Source organism: Ochotona curzoniae, unplaced genomic scaffold (genome assembly GCF_017591425.1).
Source record: "Ochotona curzoniae isolate NIBS_2020 unplaced genomic scaffold, NIBS_Ocur_1.0 contig_1302, whole genome shotgun sequence".
NCBI classification, from domain to species: Eukaryota; Metazoa; Chordata; class Mammalia; order Lagomorpha; family Ochotonidae; genus Ochotona; species Ochotona curzoniae.
Window position 1 is genome coordinate 3,974,325 of NW_024465035.1, and position 12,977 is coordinate 3,987,301.

A 12,977-nucleotide genomic window follows, 5' to 3' on the forward strand; every position below is an offset into this window, starting at 1 on the left:
GCACTGGCTTGCGTCAGTCAGAAGGGTCGTCAGGGACAAGTAATGAGCTGCTGGTTCTGTCTCAACTCCCCTAGGCCAGGCTGAAGCCAGGAGCCTGGAGCTGCTTCTGGGTCTCCCCTGTGGGTGGTAGGGGTCCAAGTGCTTGGATCCTCCTCTGTTGTTTTCTCCAGGCCGTTAGTAGGGGGCTGGATCAGAAGCAGAGCATCCAGGACTTGAACTGCTGTCCCCATGGGATGCTGGAATTGCAGACACTGGCTTTACCTGCTTTGCCACAACACCAGCCCCACTGGGTTGAATTTTTATGAAATTGAAAATTCCTGGGACTGTTTTTGACAACTTGGGTGTTTTTATAACTAGACTGTGCACCTACACAAGACTCATGCGCGGCTTGTCACCTGTGGTGCCGGCGACTTGTTTGGGCACTGGTTCATGTGTCACCTGCCCCACTTTGTATCCAGCTCCCTGCTTGTGACCTGGGAGAGCAGTGGAGAACGGCTCCAGTCCTTGGGCCCTTGCACCCATGTGGGAGACCTGGAAACTCTTGGCTCCTGGTTTATCATCAGCCAACTCTGGCTGTTATGGCCACTTGAGGATATGAACTAGTAGATGAAAGATCTGTCTGTAAATATGCCTTTCAAATAAAAATAAATAAATCTTCAAAAAAATAATAGAAAGGCAAATACCTGTTGGTTAAAAAGAGGCTGGGACACTGATTAGTTAATGAACGGTTAATGAAGTGGTTAGTATTCTTCAGCCCTTTGTGTTATTATGGATACAATTTTATTTCTTTCCATTTTACAGGTTGAATATAAGCTGGGATTCCAAGTAGACAATTATGTGGCTATGGACATGCCCCAGGTCAACATTTCTGTTCAGGGGGAAGTTCCACGTACTTTGTCAGGTGAGTAAGAGTCCTCAGACAGTTCAACACTGTTTGCAACTGTGTTCCCATATTCCAAAAAGAAGGTTTGGTTGGTTGATGTGTAGTGTCTTCCTTGATAGGTATAAGTAAAAGCAGGTTTGAAAAACATTGTTTATCTGCCCCAGTGTTAAATCATTTTCTCTTTACTGTTCTTCTAGCAATGTGTGTCTCAGCTCTTCCCTTTATGTCCTTGTGTGCGTTGCTGGCACTGCCTTCAGTCCCAGGCCCCTCTTGAGGCTTGTCCTCCCTCGGTGATGTCCAGCTTCCCACAGTGTGGCCTGGATCATCACCGCGTACTCGTCTGTTGACCGCAGGATGTCATCAGGGCTCCCAGTCCCATCAGCCGAGTACCTGAACCTCCCAGCCCCACCCGCCCGTTCAGCATTTTTGCTGCACCTGCTTGTCCCCGCATTCTAGCATTTCCCATGTCCGCCCCCTTGAATGTGCTGGCTGCTGTATGTGAATCCATCTACTTTTCTAAAATCCTGTTCATTTTGCTCTATAAGACTCACAATTCGTACTGCCATTTCCCTGCATCCTTCTCTCCTTCTCTTCTGTTCTTCCTGCTGCATTTGTTTTGAATTGATTATTTCATCCTGTCATTTTGTTGCGTAGCAGAGCATCTGGACACTGCATAGGCGCTGTGTACATTTATGAGTAAATGAACTATCTCCTTTAACTATCTTGTTTGAGCCAACTTAACACTTGAACTATGAGAGCTTAAGGAAACAGAAATATTGTTCAATTGAAGTCACGAGCCACAGCAGTGTTATCAGACTTCTCCTGGCGGTCTTATTCATGTTATTAGTGATACTCATTAATTTAAGCTTTCAGAAATGTAGAAAGGGAGATTCGTTCTTAGAGATCACTGGAAAATTTTGGAAATGTCCATATCTTGATATGCTTTTTGGTAGAAGGATTTGTTCTAAATTACAGAAAAAGGATCTGCAAGTTATTTTTAAAGGAAGGCAGCATTGGAGTGTGTTACCTGATGCTAGTTACTCATTGAATGTTTAGAGAACTGGTCAGATTTGTTTATCTGTTTATATTTACTTTTTCATCGTGAGTTGCCTTTGTGCTGTGTGACTTTTGTTGTTTGCTGTTCCTGGTAGCACAGGCAGGGGTCAGCAGAGTGAGCCTTAGAATGTTGTCTACTGTATCGGTAGGGTAGGACTTAGGAGTCAGTTATCTGTTAAAAATCATCTCTTCATGTGTGTCTTGGCTTGTTCTTTAATGCTCTCTTTTTAAAAGTATCCTTAACGCATGAGATACCTGATGTCTAGAACTATGCAGGTCTGAAAGTAAGTTATCTGAAAGCTTCTAATTAGTTTTTTTAATTACTTTAAATTGTATTGCATCACAGTAATTCTGAATTGTTCATTAGATCCATTTAGAGCATTAATGTTTGTTTTTAGAAAATTAAACATTTTTTCTTTTCTTTTTTTAAGTGTTTCGGGTCGAGCTTTCCTGCACTGGCAAAGTAGATTCTGAAGTTATGATTTTAATGCAACTCAACTTGACAGTAAATGCCTCAAAAAACTTCACAGTCTTAAATTTTAAACGAAGGAAAATGTGCTACAAAAGTAAGAAATTTATTTATCAAAATGTGTTTTACATAGATGTGTGAGGTCAGAAGTCAATTTTGGCTTACACATTTGATTATGAGCATGTCTTGACTGTGGTTGCAAGTGAGAAGAGAAAGCACATCTCATGCGGGCCTCTCTCAGTCCCTGCTTCCTAGAAATCCTGTTGGAACTGCTGCCATGTTTTCCATTAGGGAAGTGAGCTGGGATAGCTGGAACTGAGAGGTAGAGATCCAGGATCTGGTGGGAGACGGGGTGACTGCACGCGGCTGTATGTGGGAGACGGGGTGACTGCACGCGGCTGTGCGTGTGGGAGTCGGGGTGACTGCACGCAGCTGTGCGTGTGGGTGACGGGGTGACTGCATGCAGCTGTGTGTTCTTTGTGAGTTTGCTTTCGTGTGAGAGCATTGCTCTGGGGTCAGAGACGCCTGGGCTCGGATGGTAGCTCTGCTCTTTCATTGGGGCAAATTACACAATATGGGTAAAATGGCACAATATGGGTTTCATAAGGTTTTTTTTTTGTTTGTTTCTATTTTCTAAAGAATAATTAAATCAAGCTATAACATAGAATATCATATGTGGGTACTTCATAAATGCTAGTCATGTTTCATTTTGGAATCTGTTATCACCCAGGAAATGATGGTATGTGTGAATGAGTTCCAGCGTGCAGGGTCCTGGATAAAATGATTTTGTCGTTCTGTTTAAGTTACACAAATTCAGGTTGCATAGGTAGAATTGGTTAGTATCTAAAGTGATTTTTAAAAAGCCACAAATTAAAAAAATTGCTGTACGTACTGAATATTTACTGTGGTCTAAATATTTTACACGCAATCATCCCATTTAGTTCCCCCAGCAGCCTTGGGTGCCTCGTTCATGTATTGTCCCCGTTTTCGGAAGAGGAGGAAGCTGAGGTTCTGAGCTGGCTGACCTGTGAGGCCAGGGAGCCCAATAGCACAGCTGAGATGCACCCGCACGCGCATAGCACAGCTGAGATGCACCTGCATGCGCAGTGTCCTCGTTAAGGTGGCAGCCTGCCTGAAGCCAGCAAGGGGAGGAGCTTGACTCCTGTGCAGATACATGCTAATTTAAAAAGCTACACTGCATTAGAACATACATTTTAATAATAGTGGGTTAGTGCCTTTTGGTTTTTGTGTTCAGATACATTTTTCAGTTTTAATATATTTGGTTATTTACCTACTTTTGTTTAATGTTAAAATCAAAGGTGAATTTAAAGTTTCTGCAATCCAACTTAGGCGGTTTAAACCTGACATAAGGAGATTGGATTATGGAGTGTTACTGGCAAGAAAAGGTCCCTGTGGCCGGAGGCTGTGACTTGTGGTGCGGGCAGGTTGGGCCGGTCCACAGCCGCTGGGGTCATTACGCTCTGTGAATGTGCGCTGTGAGCCTCTAGTGCACACGGACTTCTCGGTCCCAGAAACCCTGTACTGTTGAGCAGCTGGTCGCCTTTGGTTAGTGCTGGCTGGACTGCTGCGTGATGATCGAGGGGACCATCTTTGAACAAACAGCCTTGTTACTTAGCTCAAGCAGTCTTCTGATAGAACCCAGAATTACATTAGAGGAAGAATTCATGCAACTTAGAGTACTTAAGGATTTTTATGAAAGAGAAAGGATCCCTAAATAATTTTTTCTCTCTCTTAATTTAGAACTTGAAGAAGTAAAAACTTCAGCCTTGGACAAAAACACTAGCAGAACTATTTGTAAGTGTTGCTATATTAACTTTATTAGGGATAAAAATGGTTAATTGAATATAAACATGATTTTCACAAAGCTTAGAGGTTCCATTGTGTTGAGTGATAACAATGGTATGCGGTGTTTTGTTGATGTTTTCTAGATTGTTGTATGGATCAAAGGAAACTGCCAGAATATTGAGTAGTTTGAGAAGTGTATTCATAATATATCTGAAAAAGCTAAAAAAGCTTTTGCAGGCCAGAATCTGTTTTATGTCTTTTCAATGTATTCTAATTAAAGTGTGAACATGAAATATGTGTAAGATCTTCATTAGCCCAGGCTTAAAAAATCTGACTTGTGGGCCCGGCGCGGTGGCGCAGTGGTTAAGGTCCTCGCCTTGCACACCCGGGATCCCATATGGGCGCCGGTTCTATCCCGGCAGCCCCGCTTCCCTTTCAGCTCCCTGCCTGTGGCCCGGGAAAGCAGTCGAGGACGGCCCTGGCTTTGGGACCCTGCACCCGCGTGGGAGACCCGGAAGAGGCTCCTGGCTTCGGATCAGCATAGCATCGGCCCGTTGCGCTCACTTGGGGAGTGAATCATCAGACGGAAGATCTTCCTCTCTCTCCTCTCTGTATATCCGCCTTTCCAATAAAAAAAAATAAATCTTAAAAAAAAAAAAATCGGACTTGTGTCTCGGCCCCAGCCAGGTGAGAATGCAAGCTCACCGGCTGCGTCACAGCAGCAGTGCCGACGCGCACGGAGGTCGTGGGGAGCGTGTACTGACTTATGAGTAGCTCCTAGAGCAGGCCTTTTTTTTTTTTTTTTTTTTGCATGAACACATAGTAGATCTTATTTTCCTGATATAGTTGTTAATAGCAATAGCAGTTACCATAAATGAATAATTCTCTTCATGGAAGTCAATGTTTCAGGTGTTTTTTTGGAGCATTTTGAGTATACTCAACCTGAGAATGTGTTTTGATGAATCCCTGTGCCAGTTACCCAGCTTCAGGGTGATGAGCGTTTCGCCCATGGTCTTGCATCGAAGAACATTCTGGATGGTTAGGGAGCAGAGCATTTTAAAGCACATCCGAGGCATCATGCTGTTTGATCCAGAAGTGTCTCTGTGTGAATCTTTTTAAAATTGTTCATTGGAAAGGCACAATGGATCTTGATCTTCTGGTTTATTTCTCAACTGGCTGCAAGGGCTAGAATTGGGCTGTTCTGGAACCAGGAGCCAGGAGTTTCTTCCAGGGTCCCAAATCCTTGGGTCGTCCTCTGATGCTTTCCCATACACATTAGCAGGGGGTTGAATCACAGATGGAGTAGCCTGGACTTGAACTTGTGCCCCTATGGGGTGTTGGCATTGCGAACGGCAGGTGTACCTAGTTTGCCACAGGCCAGCCCCTGAGCGAATGTCTTGAAAAAGCAAAAAACAAAAACACCAGCCACCCAACAATTACTCAGATTTATCACATATAACAAAATTAACTTCTTAATATCTTTTAATAGCTAATCCACGTTCAAATTAATCTAATAGTCTCCACATGTATTCTGTGGTTTTGTGCTGTGAAAACTACACGTGCAGGGCTGGCGTGATGGGGCAACTGACTAATCCTCCACCTTCAAGAGCCAGCATCCCATATGGGCACCAGTTCTAATCCCGGCAGCTCTGCTTCCCATCCAGCTCCTGCTTGTGGCGTGGCAAAGTAAAGGAAGCTGGCCCGAAGCCTGGAGACCCTGCTCCTGGTGGGAGGCCCAGGAGAAGCCTCCGGCTCCTGGTTTGGATCGGCTCAGCTTGGTTCTGGCCATTGTGGCCATTTGGGAAGTGAGCTAGGGGCTGAAAGATCTTTCTCTTCCTCTCTTCCTCTCTGTAAATCCTCCTTTCCAGTGAAAGCAGATAAATCTCTTAGTTTTAAGGAAAACTACATAGCAGATCTTTTTTGAAGGTGAAATAATACAAAATGATGCCTACTGGTATTTTACTTAAATATCTGATAAGGAAAATGTTTTAAAGATGTTACTGCTGTGAAGGTTACTTCGACAGCTCTGCTGATGAGGCCATGTCTTTAAAGTCCAGCAGGTGCTTATTTTTCGTAAGAGAGCTGTTGCAAGTTTTGGTCTCGGTCCCTTCCTTGCTCCTTTGTACTGCTCTTCTTTCCTGTTGAGCTAGCCACCAGCATTTATGGACGCTCCCTGGCGGACCGGGTGGCTGGTCAGGGTAGAGAACCCTTGCCCTCGGTGCTCTCCGCTGTGGCTGGGAGATGGCCAGGACAGTGGGCAGTGATAGAGGCACATGGGCTGCGGGAACCTGACGGGGACACGTGACCTCAGCCACGGTGGTGAACAACAGCTTCCCGAGGAAAGGGACATCTCTCGTGACACCCGTGGGTCGGTGTCGTGGAGAGGAGAGGAGTTGAGCGTGCACAGGTGTGGCCGCCGGTGCTGTGGGGCAGTGGCGTGTGTGGCATCCTGCATCAGCGCGTGGGCGGCACTGCCGCGTGTGCTGTGGGCTGCTTGCTGCCCGTTCTGCGGGAGATGGCGTGCAGTCTCCTTGAGGAAGTCAGCCTTCATTAGGCTGCAGCCCACCCCACGTACCCCAGAGGGCATTTGGTCTTTTTGGCTTGATTTGTTACGATTTATTGTTTGTTGATTCAAACTTTAATTTTAGAAAGCAGTCTTGTTTCCATGTTTTGAACGATACAACTTATATCTGTTATCCTGACTTATCCTCAGAACTCAAGATTATATATCTGTCAATTTTACATCTCCGTAGGATTTTGTTCTAGGTATTCTGAATTTAACTAAAAACAAAGCACGCCCTATTGGTTCTCAAAGCCAGCGTGTTGATTCGTGCTGTTCCTTTTGCGTGAGTGCAGCTCGTTCACGAGGCTTGTTCACCGCTCAGCTGCACTGACTCCTCAGCTGCCCTGGGACCCTCCCCCTCGCACCGGGGTCTAACTCGTTACCCTTCTGTTCCTGCTCCCCCACAGCCTTCTCCACGCAGCGTACAGTCATGGGTCTCCTAAATCCTTGCATAAGCTTACTGTAGATTTTTATGTATTTATTTTAAAGATATGTTTATTTGTTAGAGTTACAGAGGGAAAGAGATCTTCCATCTACTGATTCAGTATCCAGTGGCTGCAATGGCCAGGGCTGCCAGGCTGAAACCAGGAGCCAGGAGCTTCGTCTAGGTCTCCCTCGTGGGTCCTGGGGCTTTCTCAGGTACATTATCAGGGAGTTGGAGCAGAAGTGAAGCAACTGGCACTCCAGCCGGTGCCCACGAGGGCTGCCAGCATTGCAGGGCTGCTTAACCCACTGTGTAATTTTTTTAAAAATCGAAGCTATGTTTGTCATTTCTTGCAGTGCTTTTCTACGTCATTTAGGATAACCCCCTAGATTCCTCAGTTTTTATTCAGTAGAACTGTGATTCTCTCATTGTCAAAGCTCACAATTGTCCAGTCACGTCGCTTCTCCTTGCTCGTATCACATAGACAGTATCTGTCCGTTCTCGGTTGGTGACTGTAAGTCTGTGTCACTGAGTTGTTCACCATATAGTCTTGCTTTCTGTTTCTCTTAAAAAAATGTAAAGCTGAATATCATTTTACTTAATGAAATCTTTAAAAACAGGTAAAGGGATGTAATTGTTACTCTCAAAAGAAAGAAAAAGATGAACGGTTTGTCACTGGCGCCTCCTTTCATTGCTTTGCCCTGAGCCGGTGGTCCCTGATAGCTCCAGCCTGCCTCACTGGGACAGGAGCCATCCGAAGCCTGTGTTCGCAGGACGGTCACTGCTGCACCACGTGGGGCTTTTTAAGTTAAAATCAGATCCAGCTGAAGTCCCGGTTCCTCGGTTACCCTGGCCGCATTTCAGTGCCCATTGCCCATGGGCACTGCTTTGGGCGGCACCCCGAGAGCGTTCCCTGTGCCGTGGTGATGCCTGCCGGATGGCATTGCGATGGTGTGGTCTGTGCATCCCACTTGTGCACAGCGGTCATCGTGTTGTCCAGAAGGCCTGTTCAAAACTACAGCAAAAACGGTGAGAAATTGTGTGAGCTCCAGGCAGCGATCTTACTGAAGAGTGACTGCGGAACAGGCATCTTGTTATTCGCTGTGCAGAGGGGTCACTAAGCGAGCAGTGGTGTTTGTTTAAAAAGCTCACTGTGCCTTTTGTTTTGTTTCAGATGATCCTGTACACGCAGCCCCCACCACCTCTACACGCGTGTTTTATATCAGTGTAGGGGTTTGCTGCGCAGTGATATTTCTTGTAGCAATAATATTGGCTGTTTTGCACCTTCATAGTATGAAGAGGATTGAATTGGATGACAGGTATTGTACATATTTTGGAACCAGATAAAATTCAGAGCTGTTATTTGCACATGTGTCAGTTCCTGCACACAGTGCAGGGGGAGGAGGGAGGATTGAACCGGCTCCAGGCAGAGTACGGTGTCCTACACATGGCTTCGAGTTCTCTGATTCTATTTTATTTGTGAAGTCAGAAATAACCACTTATTAGTTGCTGAGGAAGAAGTAGGAATCAGGTGTATTTTTTGCATTTGACATTTTTGCACCCTGTTCTGTACTCCTATTGCTTCTTTTAAAAAAGACTTGTTACTAACGTGAAAGACAAAATTACAGAGAGATGGGGGAGAGACAGAGAGAGAGAGAGACTTTATCCACCAGTTCACTCCCCAAATGGCTGCCAAGGCTGGGGCTGGGCCAGGCTGAAGCAGCAGTCTTGAGCCAGTGTCATCCGCATTTCCCACATGGATGGGGAGTCCAAGCACCTGGGCGGTCTTGTGCTACATCCCAGGTACAATAGCAGAAAACTGGATCAGAAGTGGAGCAGCACCCGTAGAGTAGCAGCCTTATCAGCTGCTGGTGCGGCAGGCAGCATCCGAGCTTGCTGTGCCATAACACTGACACTGCGCTGTTCTGTCCATCCAGCCATCAGTTCATCTTACAGACATTGTTGTGTATCCGTTACGAGTTTTTTAAATTTTATTTTCATTGCAAAGTCAGATATACAGAGGGGGGAGGAGAGACGGAGAGGAAGATCTTCCATCTAGTGATTCTCTTCCCAAGTGGCTGCAACGGCCAGAGCTGAGCTGATCCAACGCCAGGAATTAGGAGCCTCCTCTGGGTCTCCCATGTGGGTGCAGGGTCCCAATGCTTTGGGCCATTCTCAACTGCTTTCCCAGGCCACAAGCAGGGAGCTGGATGGGAAGCAGGGTTGCCAGGATTAGAACCGGTGCCCATATGGGATCCCAGTGTGTGTAGAGGGAGGGCTTCAGCCTCTAGGCCGCCATGCCAGGTCCCCATTATGGGTTAAAACATTGTCTCCGGCCTGGTTACACGTTAGTGTTTCATGGGCCTCACCTGTCGGGGTGCGGTGTGATCAGTCTGGGTGTGTGGGCTGCAGTGTCTCAGAGCTTCCTGGATAACTAGCGGACTGTCATCTTGGCATACACTGCATTAGGTATTTCACTGAGTGGGAATGCCAGAAGTAATGATATACTTCCTGGCATCAGAAGTTTCATCTTTGATAGGAACTCTTGCAAGTGTGTCAACATGGCGATCGTGAGAGGTGTAGCAAGTGTGGAAATCCAAGAGGCGCTTGTCACAGCCTCGGCGAGTCGGAGCTGGCCGAGGGGAGCAAGTCGTAACCAGTCAACGATGGACTGTTCACGGGACGGAGCTCTCGTTTCCCTCCTCGCTGAGTCCTGGCTGTTGACTGAAGGCATTCGTGTTCTCAGAACTTAACCTTTTTCAAAGGCCTGCTTCATGCCCTGCTCTCCTTCTGCCCACAGAACTCTGTGTTTTCTACCAGTTCAAACTGTTGCTCTTCAATTTCCAAATCCAGCACCATCTTTTCATGAAGTCTTTTTAAGCCTCAACCATTCACTTCTTTTTCTTCCCTTTCCTTTATGCACAGCTCTCCTACGGCACTGCTTCCTTCAGGACCACTTTCTGGTGACCTTGTCTTCGTCCTCGTTGTAGGAGCTAAGTCCTGCCCAGCTCGAGAGCAGTGTCTCACTCCGGGCTGGATCAGTTCTGTTGCTCAGGGCTGCCTGTCTTCACCATTGGCTTTTCCTTACCGGCTACGGAAGGAACAGAAAGGGCTAGGATTGTTGCGTTTCAGAACATGTTTGCATACCTGGTGACATTGGTCGTAGATGTTACAGTAAAGCAGGTAACAGCAGCACCCGAAGGGCGGACGGGTAACAGGAGCGTTTTGATAGGACAGGATCTGTGTCAGACTAGAGGGCTTCCCGGCAAACGTGATGTTTGCAGCAGTCTTTGCAATGCGGACTGTTGCATTAAGAATGATTTATATGAGACGGAGTCAGCCCGAGAGCTCCCATCCATTGGTCACTTCCCGAACACCACAGCACTGAGCCCCGGGCCAGGCTGAAGCCAGGAGCTGTACTCGGTCAAGGCTGCCCAGTTGGGTGGCAGGAGCCCAGCCAGCTGAGCCATCACTGCCGCTCCCCAGTGAGTACGCATGTAGCAAGCAGGACTTGGGAGGGAAGCCAGGACTTGGATGCAAGCAGGGATGCAGGCAGGTCGAGTGATGTCTGAGCTGCTGAGCCAGACGTGCACCCGTGGTTGCGTTCTTGAATGCTTGTGTGTGTGCTAAGACTGAATCCATGTGGGCCAAAGTTGTGTCAGAACTTTCAGATTTCTTGGGCCATACACCTTTGCTACTGCAATAATGAATTATCACTCATTAATTGGCATTCTCATTGTCTAGTTTTTTGGCACTTTGATCTTGGTGTGTTTTCATTGCCATTTGGTTAGGAGTGTGGAGTATGTGACTCATACCTGGTCCAGTCCAGTAGTTCTCCTTCTTGGCTCTGTGGTCTGGGTGGTCAGAGAGCTTCACCTCTAATCCTCATCCATAAATCAGAGGTAGATAATCCCTAGTCTGCCTTCCTCATCTATAGATCTGAGCGGGGTGCCTGAGAGGTGTGGTTAGGGCTTAATGCACTGATGGTCAGGGGCTTGGAGCCCAGTCCTGCCTGTAGTCGGTGCCATCATCAGGCTGCAGAGTGCTTGTCAGGGTTTCTTGTTACAGGCCACGAAAGCTGACAGTTGTGACCAGGAAGCTTCCCTCTAGCAATCCAGTAGCCTTCAGGACCTGGCGGCCACGTCTCCTTCCGTGTGAGGGCCCCTGAGGATGCGATGGCCGCCGTTCTGGCCCGTGCTTTCTGCTTCCCAGTTACTACACCCAGCGCTTCCCGGGAGTTTTTCTCATTCTGCCCCCTCCGCCACTTTTCGTGGGAATCACTGCCCGTGTTCCCAGGTGGAAGCAACAGCTCCCTGCAGTTGGAGAGCGTGTGGAGGCCTGGATGGTTAGGAGCGTGGCCGTGACTGTTGACGGATGTAGCAACTCACTGCTGTGCTCATCTGAAGCACTCCTGTGGGACTGTCCGTGGCCAGACTCTGCTGCATGTGTTCCACGCTAATTAGCTGCATCGCTCGTCACAGCATCCCTGTGAGAACAGGTGTTCCCTGGGATTCCTGCAGCGGGACTGGTAGCTGAGTACTTCAGTTCTGGGCCCTTGGGAGCCAGAGTCCCTGGTACTCCTGGTGGAGTCCTGCCAGGCAGTGGGCACTGTGTGCACTGCCTTCCCTGTGCAGGCATTGCAAGTGGATCTGCCCAGCCTTGCCTTGCTTCTGCGGGGTGCCTGTCCCGGAGAGACAGTGCCCCTGCTCATGTCACACTGACGTGCCCCCACACGGGGCTTTCCCCAAAGCGCGTCTGCCGTGCAGGTCTCCCCGGCTGCTCTGTCTGTGGAAAGTGCTTTCTCCTTTGGTGTGGTGCTGCAAGTTGGTGCTTGCTAGTGCCTTTGTTTTCCCCTTCTTCCCGCTGCTGGTGGTCAAGTCCTCTCTGTTTCCTAACGGCGTGTGGCACACGGTCAGATGTGCAGAGCAGGATGGATGGGGTGACCACACTGTTGTTACCCTAGTAGTCGTTACCCCTCGGTCTGTAGCAGCTGCCCCCTCAGAAGCAGCCGTTCTGCCTTTCCAGGCCAGGGAAGTGTGCTCTGCCGATCGCTCCTTGGCACTGGCCCGAGTGTGGGCAGGGAGGAGTGGGCACACACTTTCCGGCCTTTGTGGAGCTTGGAGTAAGGCCGACATTAAGGAGAAAACCCTGTGGAGTGTAGGCTTCCTGAAAGTAGGAATCTTTGTGTTCATTGCTGGATTTCCCAGCAGTCAGCACGGTGTGTGGTGTGACATGGCACTTTACAAATACTTGTTGAAAGAGCAAATGAAAAAGTAAGTTGTACAGGAAATAGTTCAGATTATAATAGGTGTTTAGGAACTGACCTTGAATCCCAGCTTCTAAAGCAGGCCCACCATCTCTAGAACTAATCTTGCATGTGAAAATCAGTTTTGTATAGACTAATATGCTAATAGGTGTGAGCGTAATTCTCCTGTTCCCATGTGGATTTGGATTTAGGTGGAGTCAGAGGTAGCCCCTGCTCCTCGCCTTTCTCTAACGGTGAGTCTCAGGGCGCCACTTCGTGTGAGGCTTTGCTTCCTGATGGCTTGCTCCTCCTTTCCCACTTCGTGTCTGCTGAACAAATGAAAACTCAGATGTACCAGATAGCAATTACTGTGCACCCCCAGCTTTTCTGGAATTCTGAGGTGGCACAGTAGTGCCACCTGCTGTTCACTTAGTGGATCTACCACAGCGATGCCAATTGCAGTTGATATTTAATTGAGCTTTCTGTGTGTCATCTGCAGTTGATATTTAATTGAGCTTTCTGTGTGTCATC

The 12,977-nt window shown here is 47.6% G+C and overlaps 1 protein-coding gene across 2 annotated transcripts in view; it reads left to right on the top strand.

The window, feature by feature from the left end:
- RYK (receptor like tyrosine kinase) overlaps positions 1–12,977 on the top strand; it is a 57,394-nt gene that overhangs the window by 19,494 nt on the left and 24,923 nt on the right. For both annotated transcript variants that reach the window (XM_040962770.1, XM_040962761.1), the window contains exons 3-6: positions 802–901; positions 2,371–2,505; positions 4,170–4,223; positions 8,376–8,520. In XM_040962770.1, the coding sequence (XP_040818704.1) occupies positions 802–901; positions 2,371–2,505; positions 4,170–4,223; positions 8,376–8,520 (434 nt within the window). The remainder of the gene's footprint in view (positions 1–801; positions 902–2,370; positions 2,506–4,169; positions 4,224–8,375; positions 8,521–12,977) is intronic.